Here is a 22711-nt window from a genome sequence, read left to right as displayed (position 1 = left end):
TTCAGTGACTGATTCCATGGCTTAGAGAATCATTCTTTTTGATGTGGTGTCTGACGCAAAGAAGAGGATTAAGTGACTAGTTTTGAAATGTGTAAACCTGATTTAGTGTTTATTAAACTTTAATTGCTAAAATGTCTCCTAGCTTACACACAATTGACAGAATATGTGCAGTGTGGTAGGACAGTTGTGTTCTCGTTGTTTGCCAGTAACCCTGCATTGGATTTGAAATGAAACAGTGACAATGGGTTCACAGTGCTGATTTCCAGTTTAAAGGGTGTTAGACTGTGTTTCCATCCATATTGGGGGCATGAATCATGACTGTTTTTATACATGGTCCCCAATTTTAGGGACAATGTAGCAGGATAAACATACAAACAAGGTCAAAGGATTTGCAACCAAATGTTACTTTTTTGTCCCTTAGAATGAATAAACAGATAATCAGACCTCTATCATATTATGTAACGTCATAAAACATTGCCTTGACTATTAAGTTTTATGTTTTATTGATCTGGTGTGTCTAAAACTATAGCAGAGAGCTGCTGGCACATAAAACCTTTTAAAAGCTTTTTGGAGGTTTCAACCAGCTGGTTCTGGAAAGGGGGGATGGGAGCTCACAGTGGACCAGCCTCAGTCTTTAAAGGCCTCTGGCTGTCTTGGGACTATGGATGTGGCCTTGTAATTGGTCCCTAGAAGGCGTTAGAAACAGAACTAAAGTGTCTTAGACTCCTCTAAAGCTGCATTTACATGAAGGGTGGGCTGACAACGTAATAACTGTAATTTAGGGAGCGCAGGAAGGAAGGGAAACTGGGAGGAAGGCAAAGTTTGGAGGGAAAGAAAAGGAAAAGAGTGAGAGATGTAAAGAGGAGACCTGATAAGGTCAGTGGGTTGTTGGATTTCATTTTGTGTAAAGAGGAAAGAGTAGTACATGTGTGCAGAGTGATAAAAAAAGATGAACGAATTTTGGTTAAATATTCCAAAGCTGAGGGCTCTGGTTGAACACATGACACAAGGCCAACTCATGATGTCATCTGGTTATTGTTGTCTTGGTGACTATAGCAAAAGAGTAGTTTTGCACAAATTGAATGTTTTCCATATGCTTACATCCACTTACTCTGCAGTAAGTATTCAGCAGTAACTTAATCAGCTCCTACATCTTCTGTTCGAGACCCTAATGAAGACCTGAACATTTAATGTGACTGTAGCACCATGTGGTCTTTCAATTAGACCACAGACCTCCTGACCTTGGTGCTCTCCAGAGAGGTGTATTTGAGCATGCGTTCATGTCTGAGCATGTGTGTGTATGTGTGCTGATGTAGGCATGTGTGACAGTACACAGATGGTGTTTGAAAGATAAATGTGATGTGGACTCCGTATCATTTTTCATCTCCCAGTGAGGGTATGGCCTGATATTCCCCACGGACACACTCAAAGTCTATCAGCGGTCTCTCTCTCTCTCACACACACACCGTACAAACTCCTAAAAACATAGAAAAAGCGATGATTTACATCTGGTCTGAGAACTCAAGGATATGAAACACTGCAAAGACTCCCACACTCACCCTCACAAATTCAGCAACATCATCTGACACGGACTTTTACACACAGAAAACAAAAAGAATTACACTTTCCTGCTGTGGGACAGACATGTTATTTAGAAATAAATGTTCTTTTGAAACTGTCACACAATCTGGAGTAGAGATTTCATGATGTATTTCTCAAGGCAAGCCATAAATTAGATTCAGTGGCCATGAGCCAACTGGCCCTAGTCCCCTTAATTCATTCCTACTATGACATACACTCAGTTGTCAGTTTATTAGGTACACCTAGCTAAAACTAAGGAAGTCTACAGTTCCGTAATACCTCCCCTTAGATTAAGATTGTAATGTTCCTTTTTTGTTGAAACCGTTTTAAAGAGGTTTAAATGTGACTGTATGATCATTTTGGAGGATGTAGTGGTGCTGTTGAACTGTGTTGCATTATACAGAGAAATTATTCTGTTATTTAACTTGTCCTCATTGATATGAATGGGTTGGACAAAATGTTAGTAATCATTGTTTGTCTTAATGCTCCTATTAGATCTAATTGGCTCAAATCAGTTATAAGTATATCATAATGTATTCTGTTTTATAATTTTTATTGTAATATTTGCAATGGCAAGCAAAAGTCGAACTGGCACACAGAGGGTTTAACCGTTTTATAGCCAATGGAGATTGTAAAGCTGTTATTATTGCCTCTTTCACACTCAACACTATTATGTACTGTATGTGATTAAGAGTGAGTGTACTTAAAAGATGAGTGTTTTTAGAATAGTGACAGTCAGCAAATCTTCAATAATGAAAGCATGAAATCAGCTTGCAGTTTATAAATTTCATGCTTGCCATCCCGTTAATGCCCCTGGAGAGTCTAGTGAATAGCATTTTGATAACCCTGGCTGCATGTACTCTTATACAGTGCATAATCCTCTTTGGCCAATCTAATCAGAGAGACATATGCTGAGTTGCCGTTGGACAGTGATGAGTGGTTTAGTAGCTTTGGGAAGATGATCAGACATAAGCGTGGAAAAGATTATGTTCTCGCTCATCACCAGGAGTGCGGCAGTAATCACTATTTAGGGTTTAATGTCATGCCCTGCTCTATATCTGACCTTACATTTGATCTGTCAAGCGCTCTGTAGTCCAGCACTGGCACAGCTGAAGTAATGGCCCAGTTTTTTATATTTGGTTCAGGTGGGGAGTTTGATGGGGAAGACATTTCACATGAGTGTGCGAAAAAGAGTGTCATGATTACAAACATGAAGGGAAAAGCACACATTCATATACATGTGTGAATGTGCGCCTATGTGCAAATTCACACAGGCGCGCCTAAAAGCTCCTCCTTCTCCCCCTTTTCTTTCTTACACTGAGACATCCATCCGTTGTGTGGCAGTGCACTAAGACAGAGCAGCCAAGTCCTCCTGTCACCTCCTCCTCCTCCTCCTCCTCCTGCTCCTCCCCTCCACGCCCGGGGACATTTTCTTACAATGTAGGAGGCACACAGTAATGTCTGCATTAGATGGACCGAGAGATGAAGGAGGAGAGAAAGGAGGGAGAAGGGGGAATTGAGGAATGGGTGAATGAGTGCACACACTCAAGATCCTTTTTGACCTCTGGGGTGACTCCCAACCCAGGGAGTCGAGTTATGGAGTCACTCGTGTGTAACCTCCCTGTGTCTCTGTGGGACCACACACACACACGCACAGGAATGGAGTCACCAAGACATCTATCTGTCACATTAATAACCCATGGAGAATCATGCATACACTCCAATATGAGCACATAGTTCTGGGATGATTTTTTCCCCAATGTTCACTGATTTATGGATTCATCGTGTCCTCACTATATATCTTCGTATTTTAAGTTTGTATTCACATACTACTGAATGTCTTACTTTTAGCATCAGCTGTTTTTTTTCTACAAACAGAGGCTCATACACACAAGGCAAACACACTCGCACATGCTGATAACAACCATCGCTGCTGTATGCGCACCACGCTGTAGCTAGGCAACCAACCTCTGCAACACAGCATTATGGGATACCCCTGGGAAGTGTGCTGAGAATGTCAACACTGTGGTGTCTGTGAGGGAGCGTCTACATGGAGCGAACCATTTTAAAAAAACATGCACAAATTCATTCACATACATCAGTATTACCCAGATGGCAGTTGGTATTTTTTTCAGCTCTCAGCTGTGTGTGATTCATGATGAGTGTGTGACATTCGGCCTTTGAGAGAATGGTGTTTTTGTTGGATTAACATTTGCGCCTCCGGAATCGGGAGTGATACACTCATACTATTGCCGTGGATGGTCTTTAAGTGGCTGAAATGCCCAAATGCTTAAGCCAGTGGCTCATGTGCATCATCAGCACTGAGTGAGAGACCAAAGAGGTGTCACTGTGGAAAAACTCCCCCTCTCATTCACACATACATTTTTGACTCATACTAGGAAGCCACGCACTTTCTGTATGAGATTGCCATCTCAGTATTTTGTGGGTAAACAGGACATTGACAGCCACGCTATTGTGTTGGTGAAGTACCAGCGTGTGTGTGACTGTGAGCTGTCCCTTGTGTGTGTATGTGTCATGGGCTGGTATTCATCCCTGTGTCCTGAGGACCCTATGCATTAGTGTGTTAGCGGACATAAGCAAACGCAGCAGGAGTTGTGAGGCGGTGAGGCAGGATATCCCCTCTCTGTCTTACAGGCTTCCTCTGCTCCTCTGGCACACATACAGTGATCCTTCCTCACAACGTCCTCTTCTTCTTCCTCCACCTCCTCCACTCACTTTCCTCAATAGTTTCTTTTCTGTGTCATAATTTCACATTTTTACATTCTTTCAACTTTTTCCACACCAGTATCATCCGGTAGGCTTCTTCCACGGTATCTGCTCTACTCTCTTCTGACTCGCTCCCTTTTTCTTCATCTTCTATTCTCAGTCACACTCACCCCCGTCATTTCTTCTCACTTCTCCACCCTGTTCACGCTTGTCTCATCTTTAGAACAACTTTTTTTTTTTGTACTTAGACACAAAAAGGCAAAACAAGAGGAGCCAAGAGGGAGTGGGTGACGACAGGGAGTGGGTGAAAGTGAGAACGCAATGCCATCTGCTTATTGGAATGGGAACCGTTTAAGGCACTCAGATACAATTAGTTACTTCCAAAGCAGCAGTGCTTTCCTCTTTTCTCACTGTACTTTTCCTTTCAAAGCTGGAGACCTTGTGTAACCTTGTAAATATGCATATAATGCACCACACAGTGTCTTTGTGTGTGTACTAATGGATAATTCACATGGCTGCTCTGCAGAGATATAGCGGTGAATCTGTTCCTAACTGTTTAGAGATGCCAGGGCAAATATGCTCATGCAAAGTACAGAGACATGCTGTCTGTCCGTCTGTCTGTCCATTCATTCGTCCTTCTATTTCTCTCTGTTTTCTTCATCTCTGTATCTCTGTCTGCCCGTACTTACCTTTGCTTAAAAGTGTCTTTATAAGTGTGGAACAGTTTTCCCGTCATCATAGCAAATTTCCCATGGCTCCAGCCACTATGGTCAGCCCACAAACGCGTTCTTACACACACGCACACACACTTCTGTGACATGCTGAATGTGTAAGTCTGCTATGCAATGAATGTGTAGGCTAATAGTGAGCACTGGCACTCATCACACTCTGAAACTGCCAGCTTCTTTGATGTCAGGCCAGATTGCTCAGGTCAGTTAGACACCCTGCACAGACAGCATGTGTGTGTGCGTGTGTGTGCGCGTGTTTTTCTGTAAAAAGAGAGACTAAGCAGAAGTAGAGTGAGAGAATATATGTTTATATCAGCCATATATTAAAGTGATTAGACTGTGGAGCCAGAGAGACGACTACTTGAACAAACAAGTGGCTGTGTGCTGCCAACACACACTTTACCTGTGTGTATACGTGCTTTCAAGAGCACTGACGCGTGTCTTTGCCCCACGTGCATCTGCGCGCCACACAGACGTGCCTTGTACGCGGCAACTCTGGTCTAACTAACCTTAATCCCTCATAAGGGAGGTATAAGAGCTGACGTACAGCACCTATTAGCCTTAAATTACATCCCTTAACCCCCTACTGGCTAACTACCAGCCCCCAGAGCCCCCATAACTGTCACCACACAGCTCTGGCCTCAGTGTGGCATAACCACCTCAACATTGGCCCTTTATTAAAACTAGCTGGTTCTAATTAATGGCTTTGGCCTTTTCGCAATAAAACAGCTAATGTATGTCTGTATTTTTGTCTGCTCCTGAGCTCCTGTATTACACACACTCAGATGATTGTTACTGGCAAGTGTGCTGTGTACGTAATGTGTGCCGTTGTCATTTTTAAGTTACATGGGTACAAGTTTGGGTCCTGCTGAAAAATTTCAAAGTAGTTTTCAAAGTACTTCTCTAATATTGAGTGTGGAATGTGAGCAAACAAGACACGGCTTGTGTTGCTCTGGTTTAGTGTCAACTACTTTATGCAAATGTGTGGAACGGAAAATGGGCATTACCCCAATGGCTGCTTATTTGAATACTACTCCTAACAGTTTCAGACCTGATAACATCGCAGCTGCAGGCACTGCTGCTTGCATACGAGAGAAAGTGAAGTGCACTAATGGTCCACAAGTTAAGCTACTAGACCTGTATGCATCCAGGATGCCTTAATACACAAAACAACTATTGCACACAGTTGTATTGATTGTTAACGATGGACTTAAAGGTCATTTTATGCCCTGTCATCATGATTACCTCTAATGGAAATAAAGACAGAAGAGAAATGTTAATGTCCCTCTCTTCTCAGATGTCCACCCAGCTCTGTGTGTTGTGAGGAATTACAGGAATAGATTCTGTAGGTATTTGTTGCAAAGGATCCAGGTCAAACAGGCAGATGATAACAGAGAGAAACGAGGGAATAATGAAGAGAAAAAGAAGGGTCTGAGTTACTCCTGTGTCTTGTGTTGATTGAGATGGGGTGTCCAGAGCGGTGGGTGAGATGATGTAGATGAACGCGCCACAGCTAACCAAGACGCTGGATGGGAGCTTTGGCTTCACTGAGGCCGTCTCATCAATGTGACACACTGGTGCAGGCAGGACCACGCACACACACTGATACAAATGCAGGGGAGGATGGACAAAAATACAGACACCAATATTCATTGATTCGCACACCCACAAATTCACACGTTTTAAACATGTGCTTGTATCGTATCGCCTGTGATGAATCTATACCCTACAAACTTAATGGCCTGTGCATCTATATTAACTGCAAGGGGGGGATGGGTCTGGAGGAAGGAAGGAAAGAAAGCGAGGAAATGACAAAAGAGCAATGGGGAAGAGTGGTTGGGTTATATGATGCAGGTGAGGGGGAGTGATGATCATTGGAGGTCTGTTGGCTACTAATTGACGCATAATTAGTGACTGACCTATCTTGTTGTGTATCAGGGACTGTTAAATGTGTGTCCTGTTCTCCTCTCCTAAGCCGATCCTGCAGTCACGGCTGTTGTTCAGATAATTTGAATCAGCTTAATCATGAGTGGGCTTCTCATGATTAGGGCACATAAGGAAATCTGAATATGAATGGATGATTAGAGCAGCTAATGTGATTATGAGTGATTGGATGTCTGTGTGTGTGTGTGTGTGTGTGTGTGTGTGTGCAGGTTTTTTTTTATTCTGGCTGCAACATTTGGCATCTGGAATCATTTGAGTTACATGCAGCTGAGTACAATGTAATTGTTCTTTCCTTCTTTTGTCTTTCTTTTTTCTTTATTTCTTTCTATTTGTTTTTAATTTTCCTTGATTTCTTTATTTTTTGTTTCTTTTTGACTTCACTGTTATGCAGCATAACGCAGCATCTGTGGTGTGTGCTTGAGGGAGAGAGAGAGCAGGCGCGCGCGCGAGAGAAAATCAGCCGGTGAATCAGCCAGTGGGAGGAGAGGGAGAGACAACAAGAAAAGAGAGAAGGCTGGAGGAGGAAGAAGGGAGAGGGAGGGTGAATGAGCCAGCGGGGGTAGAGTGAGCAAACCAGCGAGCGAGGGAGAGGTAGAGGGAGGAGAGAAAGAGGAGGGGGGATGTTGCTGCTGCTGCTGCTGCGACTGCTTCTCCTGTCAGTCGGCTGTTGCTTGCCTGGCAAGCAGGAGGGAATACAGAGCGAGGCAGCAGCAGAGGGGGAGACAGAGAAAGAGGCTGGTCATTGCTGTATTTTATACTTGCAGTGCTATTGTGGTTCAGGGAGCTGCAGACACGTTGTGAGGAAGTGGATTTAGCCACTGGACACAGAGCTGCACATCCATGGATTACCAGCAGTGAGTAAGGGTGACGGCTACTGCCACTCTACTAACCCACTCGTCATTTTCAACAGAGGGGTGAACCCACAGTCTCACACGGCAGGCAGTCTGGCTCAGTTTGGACCCACTGGAGACAGAGAGGCAGAGGGGGAGAGCAAACCAGACAGCCCTAGTATTTTTAACACCCTCCTTTCTCCCCTTTCCCCCTCAATTTCTTTCTTTTTCCTTGCATATATCTCAGAGTGTGTCACTGATGCTGTTGCTTGGCTCTCTGCAGGAGGGATGTTGGAGGCTAATGTGGCTAACATTAGCATGACGGCTAAGCCCAGAGAGCTGGAGCTGAGGTCTGCTGCTGTCTCCTGTCAGGAAACTTCAGCCCAGGCCATGGCCTCTAGGAAGCCCTCGGCCAAGCCCTCCGCTCTGCCCCAGGGACCTCCGCGTCCCTCCGGGTCAGAGCTCAAGGTCTACCGGCCCACCTCTGGATCTATCCCTATCCCAGTCCTCAATCCGTCCAAGCTCCGCAAGCAGCGGTCACTTAGCAACTTGTGTGTGCTCACTGATGCTGAGAAGAAGCTGCACCTTTACCAATCTCCCCGCTGGAACGATGATACGAGCCGGCCTGCCACTGGCACCAGCAAGCCAGGCCAGACTAAGACAGGTCAGGCTGGGGGTGGGAGACCACCACTTTCCAGGACTCTTTCAAAGTCAGAACAGTCTCTTTTCCAAGGGAAGCCCAAATCTCTCTGCTCTCCGTCTGTGACTTCTAACGTGAGCAAGCCGAGTCGAATCCCTGCCCCTGGTAAACCACGGGGACCTTATGCTGAGGTCAAGCCCATCAGCAAGACCCCTGAGGCAGGCCAGAGTACAGACACAGACCCGGCAGACCACCCAACTAAGGCTAACTCCAATGGAGCTGGGAATACAGGGACTAATGGCAAGAAGCAAGTGGAGAAGGGGAGATCTACATCTCTGTCAACAGAGGAGAAGAAAGAGAGGAAAGGGATAGAGGGAGAAGATGATAAGGGCTTTCTGAAGGTGGACCCAGAGTTAGTGGTGACGGTTTTGGGAGACCTGGAGCAGCTGCTCTTCAGCCAAATGCTTGGTGAGTCTGTTGTTTAATCCCTATTTTGCATGAAAACACAGAGGTTCAAGCATGACACCTAAATCACTTCAGTCATGCTACACTTATGTCAACAAGTTAACACTGAATTGCATAAACATCCGCTCTTATCCCTTTTCTCCACACCCTAACCGCTCCTCCAGCCCTGGCTATAGCTCCAGCATCAACATTGAATTTTAAATGAGTTCAGTCTCTATTGCAGCAGAGCATAATGTCAGTGTGGTGAGAGCCCACGCTTTGTGGGTAGCAAAATTCACTGTGTTTACATCACTGTAGCAGCCAAATATGCTTCATTTATGAGTGTTTTGATTTGAAATTGATTTATGTGTATGTATCTGTGTGGATGTGTGTATGGATGTGTAGTAGCACTGCGTGCTCCTGTGAAGCAGCCGAAGTAAGCAGTTCCAGAGGGCTGACATTGTTTTGTTGTTGATTCATTAGCTAGCACTGGAGTGTTTTGTCCTAGTCTCATCTGACCCACTGCCTCAGTGAGCTATATATATATTAATTTATCAAATGCACTCCTCCTTCTTCTCACTACATCTCTATCTCACAGTTTTTTGTAACACTACAACCCTGTTGGCACGGAACATATTTTGAAATTGAAAGCAGCAGTCCACACATGTGCGTGCGGTAGTTACGGTCTAGACTGCATGTTTCATGTCAGTGCCGCAGTCTCAGCATCTCCTGGCTCACACCAAAATCAGCCATTCGTTAATAAAGGCCGTGTGAGTGGGACTGGTGGGGTGTGTGTTTTCAGTCGGTAAATAAAACGGCTGCATATTGAGTCAGGCTCCGGTCACAGTGGGCCACATATTTAGCCTTGCACCACTCCCTCACCCACCTCACCCCCCTCCCTCCTATCTCCCCTCCAGTTCCATTGATCTCCGGGCCACTGACAGATGGTCACTATCCACCCCCACCTCCCTCCCCCTGTTACTGGGGGCAACGTGTGGGAGGAGAGTGGGGATCTGAGGGGGTGGTGGCATGGGCAGGTAGTTAGCGTGCTACCATTTACACAGACACACAGACATGCTCACACATACTCACATATACTCAGAGTTTTAGCTATTTGAGAATGATGATTGAGTTTCTGACTAATAGGTCAAACCAGGGTCTAAATCTGCACCTATCATCCATTATTCATTCATACACACACACTCTGTGTGTCTGTGTTTTTCTTTATCTATTGCTCATTCTGTTTCTATCCCTCCCTCTCGGCAGGAACAGATAGAATCAGAGAGTGAGAGGAGATGAGGAGAGAATAGTGTAGTGGGTCGTTATATCTGGCCTGATATGTGGAAATCATTTTCTGTCCTTCATCAAGCCTCTCCCTGTCTTCCTCCTCTCTCCTCATTTCCTCTTTCTCTCCTCACCAGTTTTCCTGCTGCAGCACAGCCCCAAATCACACTTGTTTGACCTTGTGTGTACTGTACATGGTGTGTGTGTGTGTGTGTGACCTTATTCCATGTTTCAGTCCTTGTTATAATGTTGCTGGCCACACCTACGCTATGCAGCCAGGTAGGGAGGAGGGAGATGAGGATGGAAAAAACAGACAGAAAGAAAATAGAGGATCGAACAGGGTAAGAATTGAGATTTATTGGAGAGAAGTAAAAGAGCGTGGGGAGATAAATGAGATAGAGAGAGACAGACAAAGAGAAATAAAGAGACACTCCAGTAAAATAATGGCGATAGCCGGCGACCTAAATTTCTACCTGGCATCCCAAGTGGCTCACTTTGGGTCATTACAGTCTACCACAGTCTGCCAGAGGTTTATCATGGAAACCACAGCAGGTGTGTAGGATGGGCATGTGTGTACACTTGTGTGTGTGTGTGTGTGTGTGTGTGTTAGGGAGAGGTTAATTGTAACTTGCCCTGTAGCTTGCGGCTGTGGGCTCATCTTTTATCGTATCTGCTTCTCCATTTCCGATGGGACGTGCAGCTAATTGGTTTCTGCTCCGTGTGTTCTGTCATAGGAAGATGGATTATGGACGTTCAATGGATCATTCCCAGTGATCCGCTCCTCCCCTTCCCATACACAGTCCCACCTTCTCTTCATCTGCTTCCTACAGACATGAACGTGACGTTTCACTGTACTGTATGGCATTATATCATGATAAATTGACCCTAACACTGTCATAACCTCTTGTTATGGAAGCTACATATTAGCTGTTAGCTACAGGGAGTGAAATGTGTGCCTGTGTCTTGAACACGTCATGTTGCGTGGCAGCTAGCAGCATGCACTGTGACTCTGTCCTTTCAAGATTAGCCGACAGTAGTAGATAATGGAGAATGCCACTGAGGTCTAATCGGGATGTATAACCCAAGATTAACAGCTATGCACTTAAAAGGGATAACCACTCTCCTACACACACACACACTCAATGAAGAAAATGAAAATAAAAAATAAAAACAATCCTATTTCACCTATTTCAACCTATTTCAAGGTTCGGCCTATATGTTTATGTTGCAAGGTTATTAAGGATTAGTGTCAGTATTATCTGTTTTTCTCTAATTGCGCTTACAAGTTTTACCACAGAGTGATGAAGAGCTTTTGTTAATTGGATTTAGAGAATTACTTGACTTGTGTGTCCACAGGCAGCAGCTTTGGACCGGCAGCTGTAATTCTCCCAAATGCAGCATATTTTATAAGATATCTTATTAACAGCATTAGCATCAAGGTTAGACATAGAAGTAGAGAATGATGAACTCCAGCCAGTAAAATTAGTCGACCTAAATGGCACCTTGTAAAGTATATACTGCAGAGGCTGCCAGGGTAATCTATAGCACTGAACCTCAGATGTGTGCCTCTAATGACACCTCCCGGTCCCATCCAGCACCCATAATGAGGTCTGTATGTGAGAGGGTAAGCTCCCCAAAGCAGTGGTCTTTCCCAGCATGGGGCAGGCTCGCTTTAGAGAGGATCCATTCTAAAGACACCAGCAAGCAACCAGATTAGGCCTTGCATAAAGATAATGAGAAGATTCAGCCTCCATTCCACTAATCACAGATCTATCACCCTGGAAGAGGCCATCAAGACTAAAATGAGTTACAGATTAAAGCCCAAAGGACATCTGTTTGGATAGAGATTTGGGTATTTGAGGGAATTTTACTGTATGAAGGATCAGATAGAGAAAATAGATTTAGATTAGAAGATTGGAGATGTAGTGTGGTTTTGGTGTTGGCTGAGCTGAAATTGGTGGACTGTGTCCCGTGACCTTGAAGGCTCAGCGGAAAAGAATTTAATGCAACGGAGTGACGCGCGAATGTTCATAAAAGTAGCCTTGACTACCAACGTGCTTGTTATTTTAGTGTGGCATTGAACGGTGTGTGTGGGCATGTTTGTGTGCTTGATGGTTACTCATGCATCCTCGTCAGCTGTCAGTGGAACAATAAACCTTACAGAGAAATCGACAAAGCCTAAAGAGGAAGACACAAACACATTACTGTTCAAGAGAACTAAACAACACTGCAGGAAATAACAACATAGCACTGCGGCTTTAAAAGTCCAAAGCTCGCAGGAGCCAACACACGCACATTCAGTGTATGCCACATTCACTGAAGTCACTGATATCCTCTCCTGTCTATATTCCTCTGTATTCATCTTTTTGGCTGTGACAGGGTATTTTTCATACTCAGTCCCTCTATTGTGATGGCAGTGCTGAGTCTCTAATGTGATGCGGGTGCGGTCAGAGTGGCTGGTTACAGGCCGGGCTTCGCTGACTGAAGGATTCAGGGCAGCCATCCTCCCATCGAGGAGATGGTGACAAGCCAAATAAACAAAAACGCCCAAGGAAAGTGAGGAATAAAGCTTCCCTCCGATTCTCTCTCTCTCCCTCTCCCCTCCCTTCCTCTCCCTCTGTTCCTCTTCCTATCTTTCAACTCTGATGTGAGTTGACGGGTAGCAGTGTTCTGTCACCAGTCAGACAGCAGAGAGGATATTTCTGGTACAAGTGTTTCAGGAGGAGGACAGAGGACATCTTTTTAGCGTGACAGGGGTTTTGTCACCAGGAATACTCATAGATAGGAGGAGTGTTCATACATATGGATGCACGTATGATTATGCACTTTCTCCATCATTGTGTGCACGTGCGTGTGTGTGTGTGTGTGTGTGTGTGTTTACAATGCTTTGTAGTCAGTCTCTAAGGACTTAATGCAGGAGCCATTGCATTAGTGCTGTCTGCTTCCTGCCATCCTTCTCTTAAATCATATTAGTACTCTGTGTTTTTGTCTCATCAGCTCTTACGCAACACATGCAGAAACACACAAACACATTAAAAAAACATTAAAAAAAACAAGCAAGTTAATATATTGTTACAGCAACAACATTTCTAATATACTTTGTTTTCGTGTGTCAGTGGCAGGGCTGCGTTTTTCATTTTTGTATTGATGTTTGACAGTTTTAAGTGCTTATTGATGTCACTGGAGCACTCAAGCTTCTACTCAACTTACCTACAATGAGTTTCACGGGTAAAATTACTCTTAAATTGCCACTGAGTAAAACGTCCATGCGAGTAATTAGCTTAAATGCCAGGATGAAATAGACAAGATGTATAAAGAAATGATATGATAGAGACCATAAACATTCTAGCCAGGCCCGTAAAAAAATTCCTGCACATGCACAACGTTACTGCATCTGTCTGTAAAATTCTGTCTTTGGTTCATATATTTTCTTTCTTATCTCACAGCGCAATAACAGAAATCTGGTGTATTCAGAGTTCAATCATAAAACAGAGTGAAGTCTTTAAACTGATACTAATAAATATGGTATGCTTTCTTGTGTGTGATAAATAGAGGGAGAGTTATGTAGGCTGCCTTGTGTTGAGGAATGCTCAGTATTAATCTATTTCTGTTCTCTTTGTGTTTGAAAGGTCTCAAATAGAAGTACCCATTGTTACTGATGTAGCTATCTTCATGTTGTAGCTGCTCTAAAGAAATAATACCTGTCACACACACACATGCACACATGCGTCTTATGACAGTATTGTGTTGACCTCATAGCAGTGACGGTGTTTACGCAGTGTTAGTGATGTAGGCTGAAGCTGAACCAACAATTAGCAAGCAGATGTTACCTGGAAGAAGCTCTTCATAACCTCTTCTCTGATCCTCCTATCAGATGTCAAGCTTGAGCTGGAAACAGAATTTTGCTGGACACAATCCAGTTGTAATGCAGTGGCTCCAAAACAAGATTGCACATAACATATCAGCCATTTTTAATGGAAAATGTAAACATACAGTTAGTGTTGGACAATTCCATGCATACCAAAGTAACTATCATTTGAATAGCTGTAGTTTTATGGGGCCTCCTTTGCCTTATGGCAATGTTGGACTTTAAGTATTTTTGTATCAATGTAATATACTTTGATATGTAAGGTACAATATCTTGATGCATCACAATATAAAATTTCACCGACTCTAATAGAGGATTTCTGATGTATTCAACTTAAAGACAGAATGCTAAAATTCTTTGGTTCCAGTAGTTCCATTTTTTTCTGGTTTCCACAGTCCTCTATGGTAGTTAACTGAATGTCATTGTTGATCAGACAGAATAAATTATCTCAGTTGTCAGCTTTGGCTTTTTTACCTTTTTATTGACTGAAGCACTGATTGATTTATTAAAGAAAACAAAGAATTTTGTGAAATTTCAGTGGAGATACTTGCTTACTTGCTGTCATCAGTTCTACCGTTTAAACCGTCACCTTATTAAGGGTGCAGGCACTGCATGCGGAGTGCAGACTGTCTGACATGTGAGCGGAGCTGCAGCTGGGTTTAAGCACGTCGTAAAATACAGTTCCACAGGAAACAACTCTCTTGAACAAAAATACACCCAAACATTGCCACACATTATGGTCTGCCTTGGCTCGTTGCTGGGTTTATTTAGTGTGTATTTGTGTGTGCGTGTATATGTGTGGCAGTGCGCTTGCATGAATGTGTGTGCGGCATGGTCAGCATTTAGATTGGTTCTGATCTAGATTTGAGCGTTTTCAAGCACACACAGGAAGCACTAGAGATGCTGCTGAAAGCTCAAGATATTTGACAGCTTTTTGACAGATTTGACACAAAAACACACACATCCATCAAACTGATTGATTGCATTTTTCCTCCAGCTGATCATTTTCTGACAGCCTCATGCGTGTGTTAATATTTGCTATGTGTGGGTGTGTGTGAGATTGTGCCTCTCTCTGTCCTTACTCTCACTCACATTTAATCTCGGAATACACACATACACACATACACACACTCATTCCTCTTTGTGTTTTGAAGCTCAATCAAGAGGGCTAAAGGTAAGGTGTTCTTTTGGTGTTACCTTGGTGAGGTCTCAATCAGGAGAGTAAACTTCTCAAGTCATTTGAAGCTTCCCTTTAAGCGGATGAAGCGCTCTGACTTCTAAGCAGATAGGGCTGTGCTTAAGGAGATACGGCAAGTGTGTTTATGAGTGTACATTTGTGTTTGGGTCGATATTCAGAGCCAGGTTTTGGGGGTGAGGACATCTGGGCAGAGAGGATAAGAGAGAGAAGTTTGAAGGTTTTAACTCTGTACTAAATGCTGCATAGAGGATCCAGGCTCTATTTGTAATATTTTCATCTGCCTGTGTACATGTCTGCAACTCTGTTTCTAAGGCAGTCAACGTGTTGCTCATCCTTTCTGTCTCTGTTATGGAATCTACTCTTACATAACGGTTCCCAATTTTAAATGGATTTCAACACATTCAGCTTCCCCAAACCACCACTGGCTGTCTCTTAGTATCTCACATGTGTGCACTGACACACTAATCGTTCTGTCATGGAAGGATTGCTGCAGCATTTGTTGCATTTGAACCAGCAACTGTTCAACTTTAGTATAGACAGATGCAGTATTGTGCTCTGATATGCTCATTAGCCATTCGTGTCCTATATCAGATGATCTTCAAGGGCTCTAATATCCTGTTGCGACATCCCGGTGAAGCAGATGAACTTTTGTGCATGTGTGTTGGTGCGTACGTGTGCGCAAGTGTGTGGATGCACATTTGGGTGCATTACCATGTGTTTGTCAGCCCTGTCCAGATGTGCAGGAATGGTTTTATGTTGTAATGCTTCCTGTTTTGCAAACTGTCTGAGGTCAGCAGAGGGCTGCGATGCTAGGCTGAGTGGAGACGGAGGGCAGAAAAAGAGAGAGGAGACGGGGAATATTGTACTGAATATCAAATAAAATACTTAATAATTAACCATATTAGTAGCTTAGCAGGTTCACATATACACTTTGTGGAAGGTGTATATATCTGGGTTATCAAATGCTACTTTTGTCTCACCTTTCCATTTTTTTCACCATGCTCTAAAGAAACATTCTCAAAAAGAGCATGACGTAAAAACTTAAACAATAACAAACCCCACAAAGGTTTTACTAGCATCCTGTTTGTGTGATTCTTGCATGTCACTTGTCAGGAATGCTGTAATGATTGTCTCCGTTGCAGATAAACACCCACTTTGAAATTGTATGACTATCTTTAAGACTTACACACATTGCTGGAGGTGCAGACATTTTATGACGTAGTAGCAGTGATGCCGAACCACACACATCTATTGTGTGATAAAGGTACTGTAGCCTGAGGCCTGTTACAGTGACACGAACGTATGTGCGCACACGTGCACAGGACAGAGACAAATGAACTCCGGAGGGAAGGAGAGAAAGAATAGAAATAGGAGCCATTACTCAAACCTTCATTCATATTCTGCAAAACTGAAGCTCTTGCTGGAAAGAATCACAGACTTGTGCAGGCAGATGCACGAACAGACATTTACAGCCACAGAAATACACTGACAAAGACTGATGTAGCACACAAACACATACACACAATGGCAGACTACTTCTGCAAGGACAGAGCCATTAGTTTGTCTTTGGGGATTTTTTTTTTTCTAATGGAGAGGAGAGTCAAGTGACGCAAGAGAGAAAAACAAGTGGACAGCAGTTTCACTCTTATTTTTTTGCACTTACTCTGTCCGCTGACCAAGTAGCCATCAGACATCCACATCATGAAGCATACTCTTCCTACTTCCTCTAGTTTTAAGGGTGAAGGCTGGAAATATTTTGCATTTTTGTTATTTTCAGAAATATCCTGTTAAGAGGCGAAAACAGAAATTCTCCCACCAACAAGTATCGGCTGAATTTAGTCCCTAACAAACTCATTTGCTCTTGTTGAGTCTTAGTAGTAATATTTGCTAAAAACTAAACTGCCCAAATATTTTAAGAGATTACTAAGCCTATCTTTTTTTTTAAAATACATGCAATGAATTTGTGACACACTTAAGATTCACATCGTCTCCAGTAGCCAATCAGTTCGGGGCTGAGAGCTGCGCTGTCACTGTGACTTCAAAGGCCAGCAGTTGTGTTTAATGGGCCTCATGACCCGACCACACGCACAACACAGAAGGAGAGAAAAGGCCAGTGCTTCTCTTTATTGCCATCGTACATTTAGGTTGTCTTGTTGTGGTGCAGTGGGCAGAAAATGCCAAAATAAAATGCTTCTTTCTTACATCCTTTACACCTCTTTCTTCTTCTTTTGCGACCTTGTTTTGTTTGAGAGCAGTCTGCATTAGGATGCAGAGGATGTCCAGCACACGCATGCACTTACAATAACAGTCTCACTCTAACTTGCTGACTCTCATTTCAAGAGTCTGAGTGGGCCATTATGAATGGCTCCTCAACTGCTCTCACAGCCTTTTCAGGGCTGTAGTGTGTGTTCACAAGTGTGTCGAGGAGAGACAGGTGGGGTGCACTCTCCCAACACATACATACACATGGACACAAGCACTTGTACACACACACACACACACACACTCAGTTTAAACCAGATCAGTGTAATTCATCTGAACCCCTGGGGAGCTGCCAGGGCTGACAGGGATATTTGCATCCTTAATTCCCCAGACCACCACCACACCCACCCCCCATGCCAGCTGGGACCGCCAGGGCAGAGACAGGATGGGGAGTCTTTTACAGACACACACACACACACACACACACACACACACACACACAGGCACAGTCATGCAGACTGTATCTAATCAATTTGACTCTGATGTTAAACAAAGCTCACGTTTAGGGTAATTAAAATCGCCCAATTAAAGCTTGCGTGTGTGTGCGCGTGTGCCTGAGTGTGTGTCAGACTTTGTCTGTTTGCATGTTTTAGGGGTTCTTTGTTCCGTCTAAACCTTTTGTTTGAACAGATTACAAAAAAAATAACATTTCAAAGCTGACAATTGGCTGTTGACACTGTCGCTCGAATTTTCTTACTGTGCATCACTACCTTTCATGCGAGCACCTACAGCAGAAAAAAGTGATTCTATTTTCGCATATATTTTTCAAATCAATCCAGCTTTATAAATCAGGTCTGGAGAAAGTGTTTCTCAGTGTGCTACTGCGTATGTGCACATGATGTGCATGTGAGTAGACTCAGTATGCATATACATATGTGTGTATGTGAGCACAGAGTATAGTCTGCAGCTGTTGTTGAGTGACACCTCTGGCAGCTCATGATTTGCCCTCATTCATTAGAATTGCCTCTCCCCCTTCACCTCCTCACTAGCCAGCTGGACTGATTCATAGGAGGGGTGGCTGTGTGGTGGTGGGGGAAATCACCAAAGTCATTAGGATTCATCGGACCATGACTGTCTGTACAAACTTTCATGACAATCCATTAAGGAGTTGTTCAGCTATTTTTTTTTTCTTTTCATCTTATTGGTTATAGTAAATCTTTTGTTGTGCTCATTTGGGAGTCAGCTGGCAAGTTCTAATGGTCTATTGAATTCAACCTCAGGGGTGAACAGGCTGTCCCATATCTTACCTCTATAACTCTTTTATCACCATCCCCCGTTGCACATTAAAACACATCAGAGAGTTGGAGTTTAGGTGTCCTGAAAAAGTGGTGAAAACTGTGGTGCTGTTTCATTCACTCCATTCACTCTTCCAGCCCCCTGCAAGAGTTGTCTGAAAATGTGCACACACACACACACACACACACACATACATGTTTGAAACAACAGTCTGGCTAGTCCAATCTGAGCAGATTACAGCATATTAGGAAGGAGTGAGACAAATGCCAGTGTGTCCCCTGGTGGGTTTAAATGAGAAAGGCTTTTGGTTTATTCTTCTTTGGAGAGAGCAGGGGGCAAAGGGGGCATAGTGCAATGAGCGGGCACCGGACATTGTGACCGAGGGTGGTTGGAGAGGAGGGAAAGAGGGATCCAGGCAGACAGAGAATGGAGTGTGAGACCTGTATGGTCTCAGTATCCTCTGTTGTTTTGTCTGCCTGACTGCCTTTAGTTTGCTTCATTGCCATCTGGAAAAACAACTGCGCATACACTATACAGCTGTCATATCTTTTCCTTGTGAGATTCTCTAGTTTCATTATTTTAGCCTATTCACCTGTTGTAGTTTTATGTTTCAGGCTTTGTTTAGATGATTAGCTGTAATCCTAGATTTTGGTCACTGCATGCAGGAACTGAACATAATATGATTACCATTATGTATGGTAGTCATATAAGTAAATTATTTTTGAGCATAGCCTATAAATGAAACTTAGAGAAAATCGATTGTTATGAACTTTATGCACATCTGTAGGTATTTATATGTTTGTAAATGTTTGAACAGGCATGCAGTGTTTTTGTCATCCACTAATTATGTAATTTCACAACATTTCATCTCTAAAAATATTGCTTTGTGTGTGTATTTGTGTGCATGCATGTGCAGACCCGGAGTCTCAGAGGAAGAGGACCGTTCAAAATGTTCTAGACCTTCGACAGAACCTGGAGGAAACCATGACCAGCCTGAGAGGGGTGCAGATCAGCCACAGGTAAGCCACAGATATTCATCACACCAACAGACACCCACATACAAATACAGACAGCACTGTATGATTGAAGCAATAAAAGACAAATAAACAAACCAGCCAGGATTAGTAGGTAAAGAAAAACAGCAGTTGAGATGGGCAGATCCCTATTGACATTGCTAACAGTGTGTTGGGGTGTGGTGTTTAACTGCCTGTGGGCTATCAGATCAATATCAGTATTCCTGATAGACCGGTAGCCATTAGTCAGTCATTTTCTGCTTGGCCTGCTCTCCCTCTGCGTTAGTTAATACGGAACTGAAGCAGGATTAGCTCAAAGCTGACTTCAAAGCCAACCCTGCCAATGCAGACTCACGACTCATATTCACACACACAAGAAGACATGCAATAATGCTCAGATTAAGTGTAAGTGCGCATTTGTGTGCCAGGTCCCGTCCTCTGCTTCCTGCCTTTCATTGACTGATTCTGATTGCCTTCAGCACATCTTCAGGTTTTGTCCTTGAGAGCTTCCCCTTTGTCTGCCTGCCGGCGAATCTCCTGCCATGTATCCTCTCTCTGTCCCTCAGTGGGAGCTCCCTACACGAAGAGCAAATCAGCAGATGGTTCCCTGCTGGACTACATTTCCTTTGCCATTCATACTTTTATCGTACTGTAATAACCTTGAATCACTCCCCTCTGTCCCTGAAGACATATTCTGCTTTGAGGCTTACAGCCCGTCTGAGGAAGTTGCCTGTACAAACAAGATGTCATATTTCCTGTGAAGAATGGGTGTTTAGACTGAGAGATTTGCATGAATTAAACAAATGGATTGGTGAGCAACCAAATTGTTTTGTCTGCACATATTTTTCCCTGATATATACTGTATGCATAACAAGCAGAAAGCCTGCGAAAATCCATTCTAACAAGACATGTAGCATCCTCTTCCTCATCCTCTCTCCACTTCTTTCCTGCCTGTTTTATGTTAGTGGTTAAGCATTTCGTTTGAAAATGTCTCCATTGATGGTTTTTGTGGAGATGATTCTGTATCCTGCAGACAAGATTAATTTTAATGTAGCAGGCAAAAGCACATACTGTCAGTTTGAGAGCCAGTAACTTTTAATATGCTAATACTCATCATTCTCACCCAAGACACTAAGCAGTGATGTGCCGTGCAGCTTTAGCACAGGGAATGCACGATATTGTGATGTTAGTGATGCTTATATTTGTAGACGTACACAAATGTGCATCGGCACAAAGTAACAGTACTATGCAGTTTCAAGCAGGGGAACATAAAGGCATGTTTGCTGACAGGAAAATAGCATGGAAACACACATATACACTCATTTTACTTATGCATGTATTCAAAAATATAAAGACACAGTGCAAACACCTGGAAACCAACTAATCCTTAAACTCTTGTAACATCAATATGGGGCTCTATGCAGTAAGGTCACTCTGAGACAAGAGGATGCTGGGTGTGGAGAGGAGGAAAGATGGTTGGATGGAGGAAGGAGACCCTAAGCTCCTCTGAGAAAAAAGAGGAAATGAAAGATAGACATTCATTCCCTGTCTGCTCAAAATGTGCCTGACCTTTTCGACCCTTTAAGGGAACTGCGTGAGCTGTGGGCGTGAGTCTTATTTTCATTACCTAAGAGCCCTAAAACATGTCTTTTTTTCATTCCATAGCTGTGTGGAAGGGACCATGTGCTACGACAGTGACGAAGCTGCTGCATTCTCAATTTCCAGCCTTTCAAATCGCTCCTCTCCATTGTCATGGCGCCAGGGTCAAGCCAGCCCCCGTCTGCAGGCTGGTGACGCTCCGTCCACAGGTAACACCCAGTCAGACGTTCCCCTGCGGATCAGCCAGACCTCTCGTATCCAGCTCATCGAAGCACTAGACGACTCGGATCCGTCTCTCCTAAAGGGAGATTACCTCAGCAACAGCGACCTCAGTGGGAAGATCCCAAACGAGGATGATGAAGATGATGATGATGATGATATTGATGATCTTGGGAATGGGTAAGTTGTGTGTGTGTTTGGGTTTTTTTTTTACATTTGAAATTGATGTGTTTCTACCCCTGCGTCATTAACCCCAGCAGTATTAAAAAATGTTCTGTGACCTTGTGACGCTTCAGTCTGCAAGAGCTGGGACACATGTGCTCATTAATGATCTTAACTTTGCTTGTGGAGTGAATGCTGCCACCTGACAGCTGTTTGTGACCACTACCCCACAGCTGCAGTCAGTCTGTAGTTAGCGGTCTACCAGCACAGCCAAACCTTGGTCAGGCCCTTTGTAGCGCATCACAAGCCCTCCTCATAGTCTCTGCCTTAACACTGGCAGCTGTAGCCCCCCTTGGCACAGCTGCCTTGGCTATACTCAGAAAACAGCTCCCTAGCTGTCCGGGAATGATGTCACAATCATCGAGCCCCCTTGCAGAGATCATCCTGTCAAATTCAGCTGCGAGCCTGTCGGCTTTGCCAGCAGGCTTCCATGTGTAGGACCCCTCACATCGTTGGCTCACCAGAGCTCACTGGCAGAGCTGGAGTGCAGATGTCATTGGAAAACTGGTAACTCGTTCTGCCTCGCCAATGTGGGATCACTCAGAGCTGTCAAGGTCTGAATGAGTTTTGTTTTAAAGCAGCCATGGATTCCTTAGATAGAAGGAAGTTAAGATCACATCAGAAAACAGGACTTGCTTGCTGTGTTGTGTTGCAGTGGTTGTTACCCAAGGGGTGTATGTCTTTGAAACTTTGTTCCCTCCTGTAAATGAAGCATCTTAAACGGTATTGTTTCTCACATCATATATGCACAGCTTTCTGACTGTTTCCACGAGGCCGTGGCAGCAGAGACTGAGCAGTTAACAGGAAAGCGGTATTTTACGGAATTTGTTATCTGCTATAAAATTGTCTAGAGAAGAATAATTCCAATCATGTTAATGCGCAAGTGAATGTGTTTGGGTGTCTGTGCGAGTGTAAT

The 22711-nt window shown here is 43.7% G+C and overlaps 1 protein-coding gene across 1 annotated transcript in view; it reads left to right on the top strand.

Moving 5' to 3' along the window:
• Positions 1-7710: 7710 nt before the first annotated feature.
• nav1a (neuron navigator 1a) overlaps positions 7711-22711 on the top strand; it is a 64914-nt gene continuing 49913 nt past the window's right edge. Inside the window, exons 1-4 of the mRNA XM_070838804.1 lie at positions 7711-7834; positions 8094-8918; positions 19659-19761; positions 21421-21753. Of these exons, the coding sequence (XP_070694905.1) occupies positions 8099-8918; positions 19659-19761; positions 21421-21753 (1256 nt within the window). The 5' untranslated portion in view covers positions 7711-7834; positions 8094-8098. The remainder of the gene's footprint in view (positions 7835-8093; positions 8919-19658; positions 19762-21420; positions 21754-22711) is intronic.

This window comes from Pempheris klunzingeri, chromosome 11, assembly GCF_042242105.1.
Source record: "Pempheris klunzingeri isolate RE-2024b chromosome 11, fPemKlu1.hap1, whole genome shotgun sequence".
In the NCBI taxonomy this organism is placed as follows: Eukaryota; Metazoa; Chordata; class Actinopteri; order Acropomatiformes; family Pempheridae; genus Pempheris; species Pempheris klunzingeri.
This window is presented reverse-complemented; position numbering and strand designations above follow the sequence as displayed.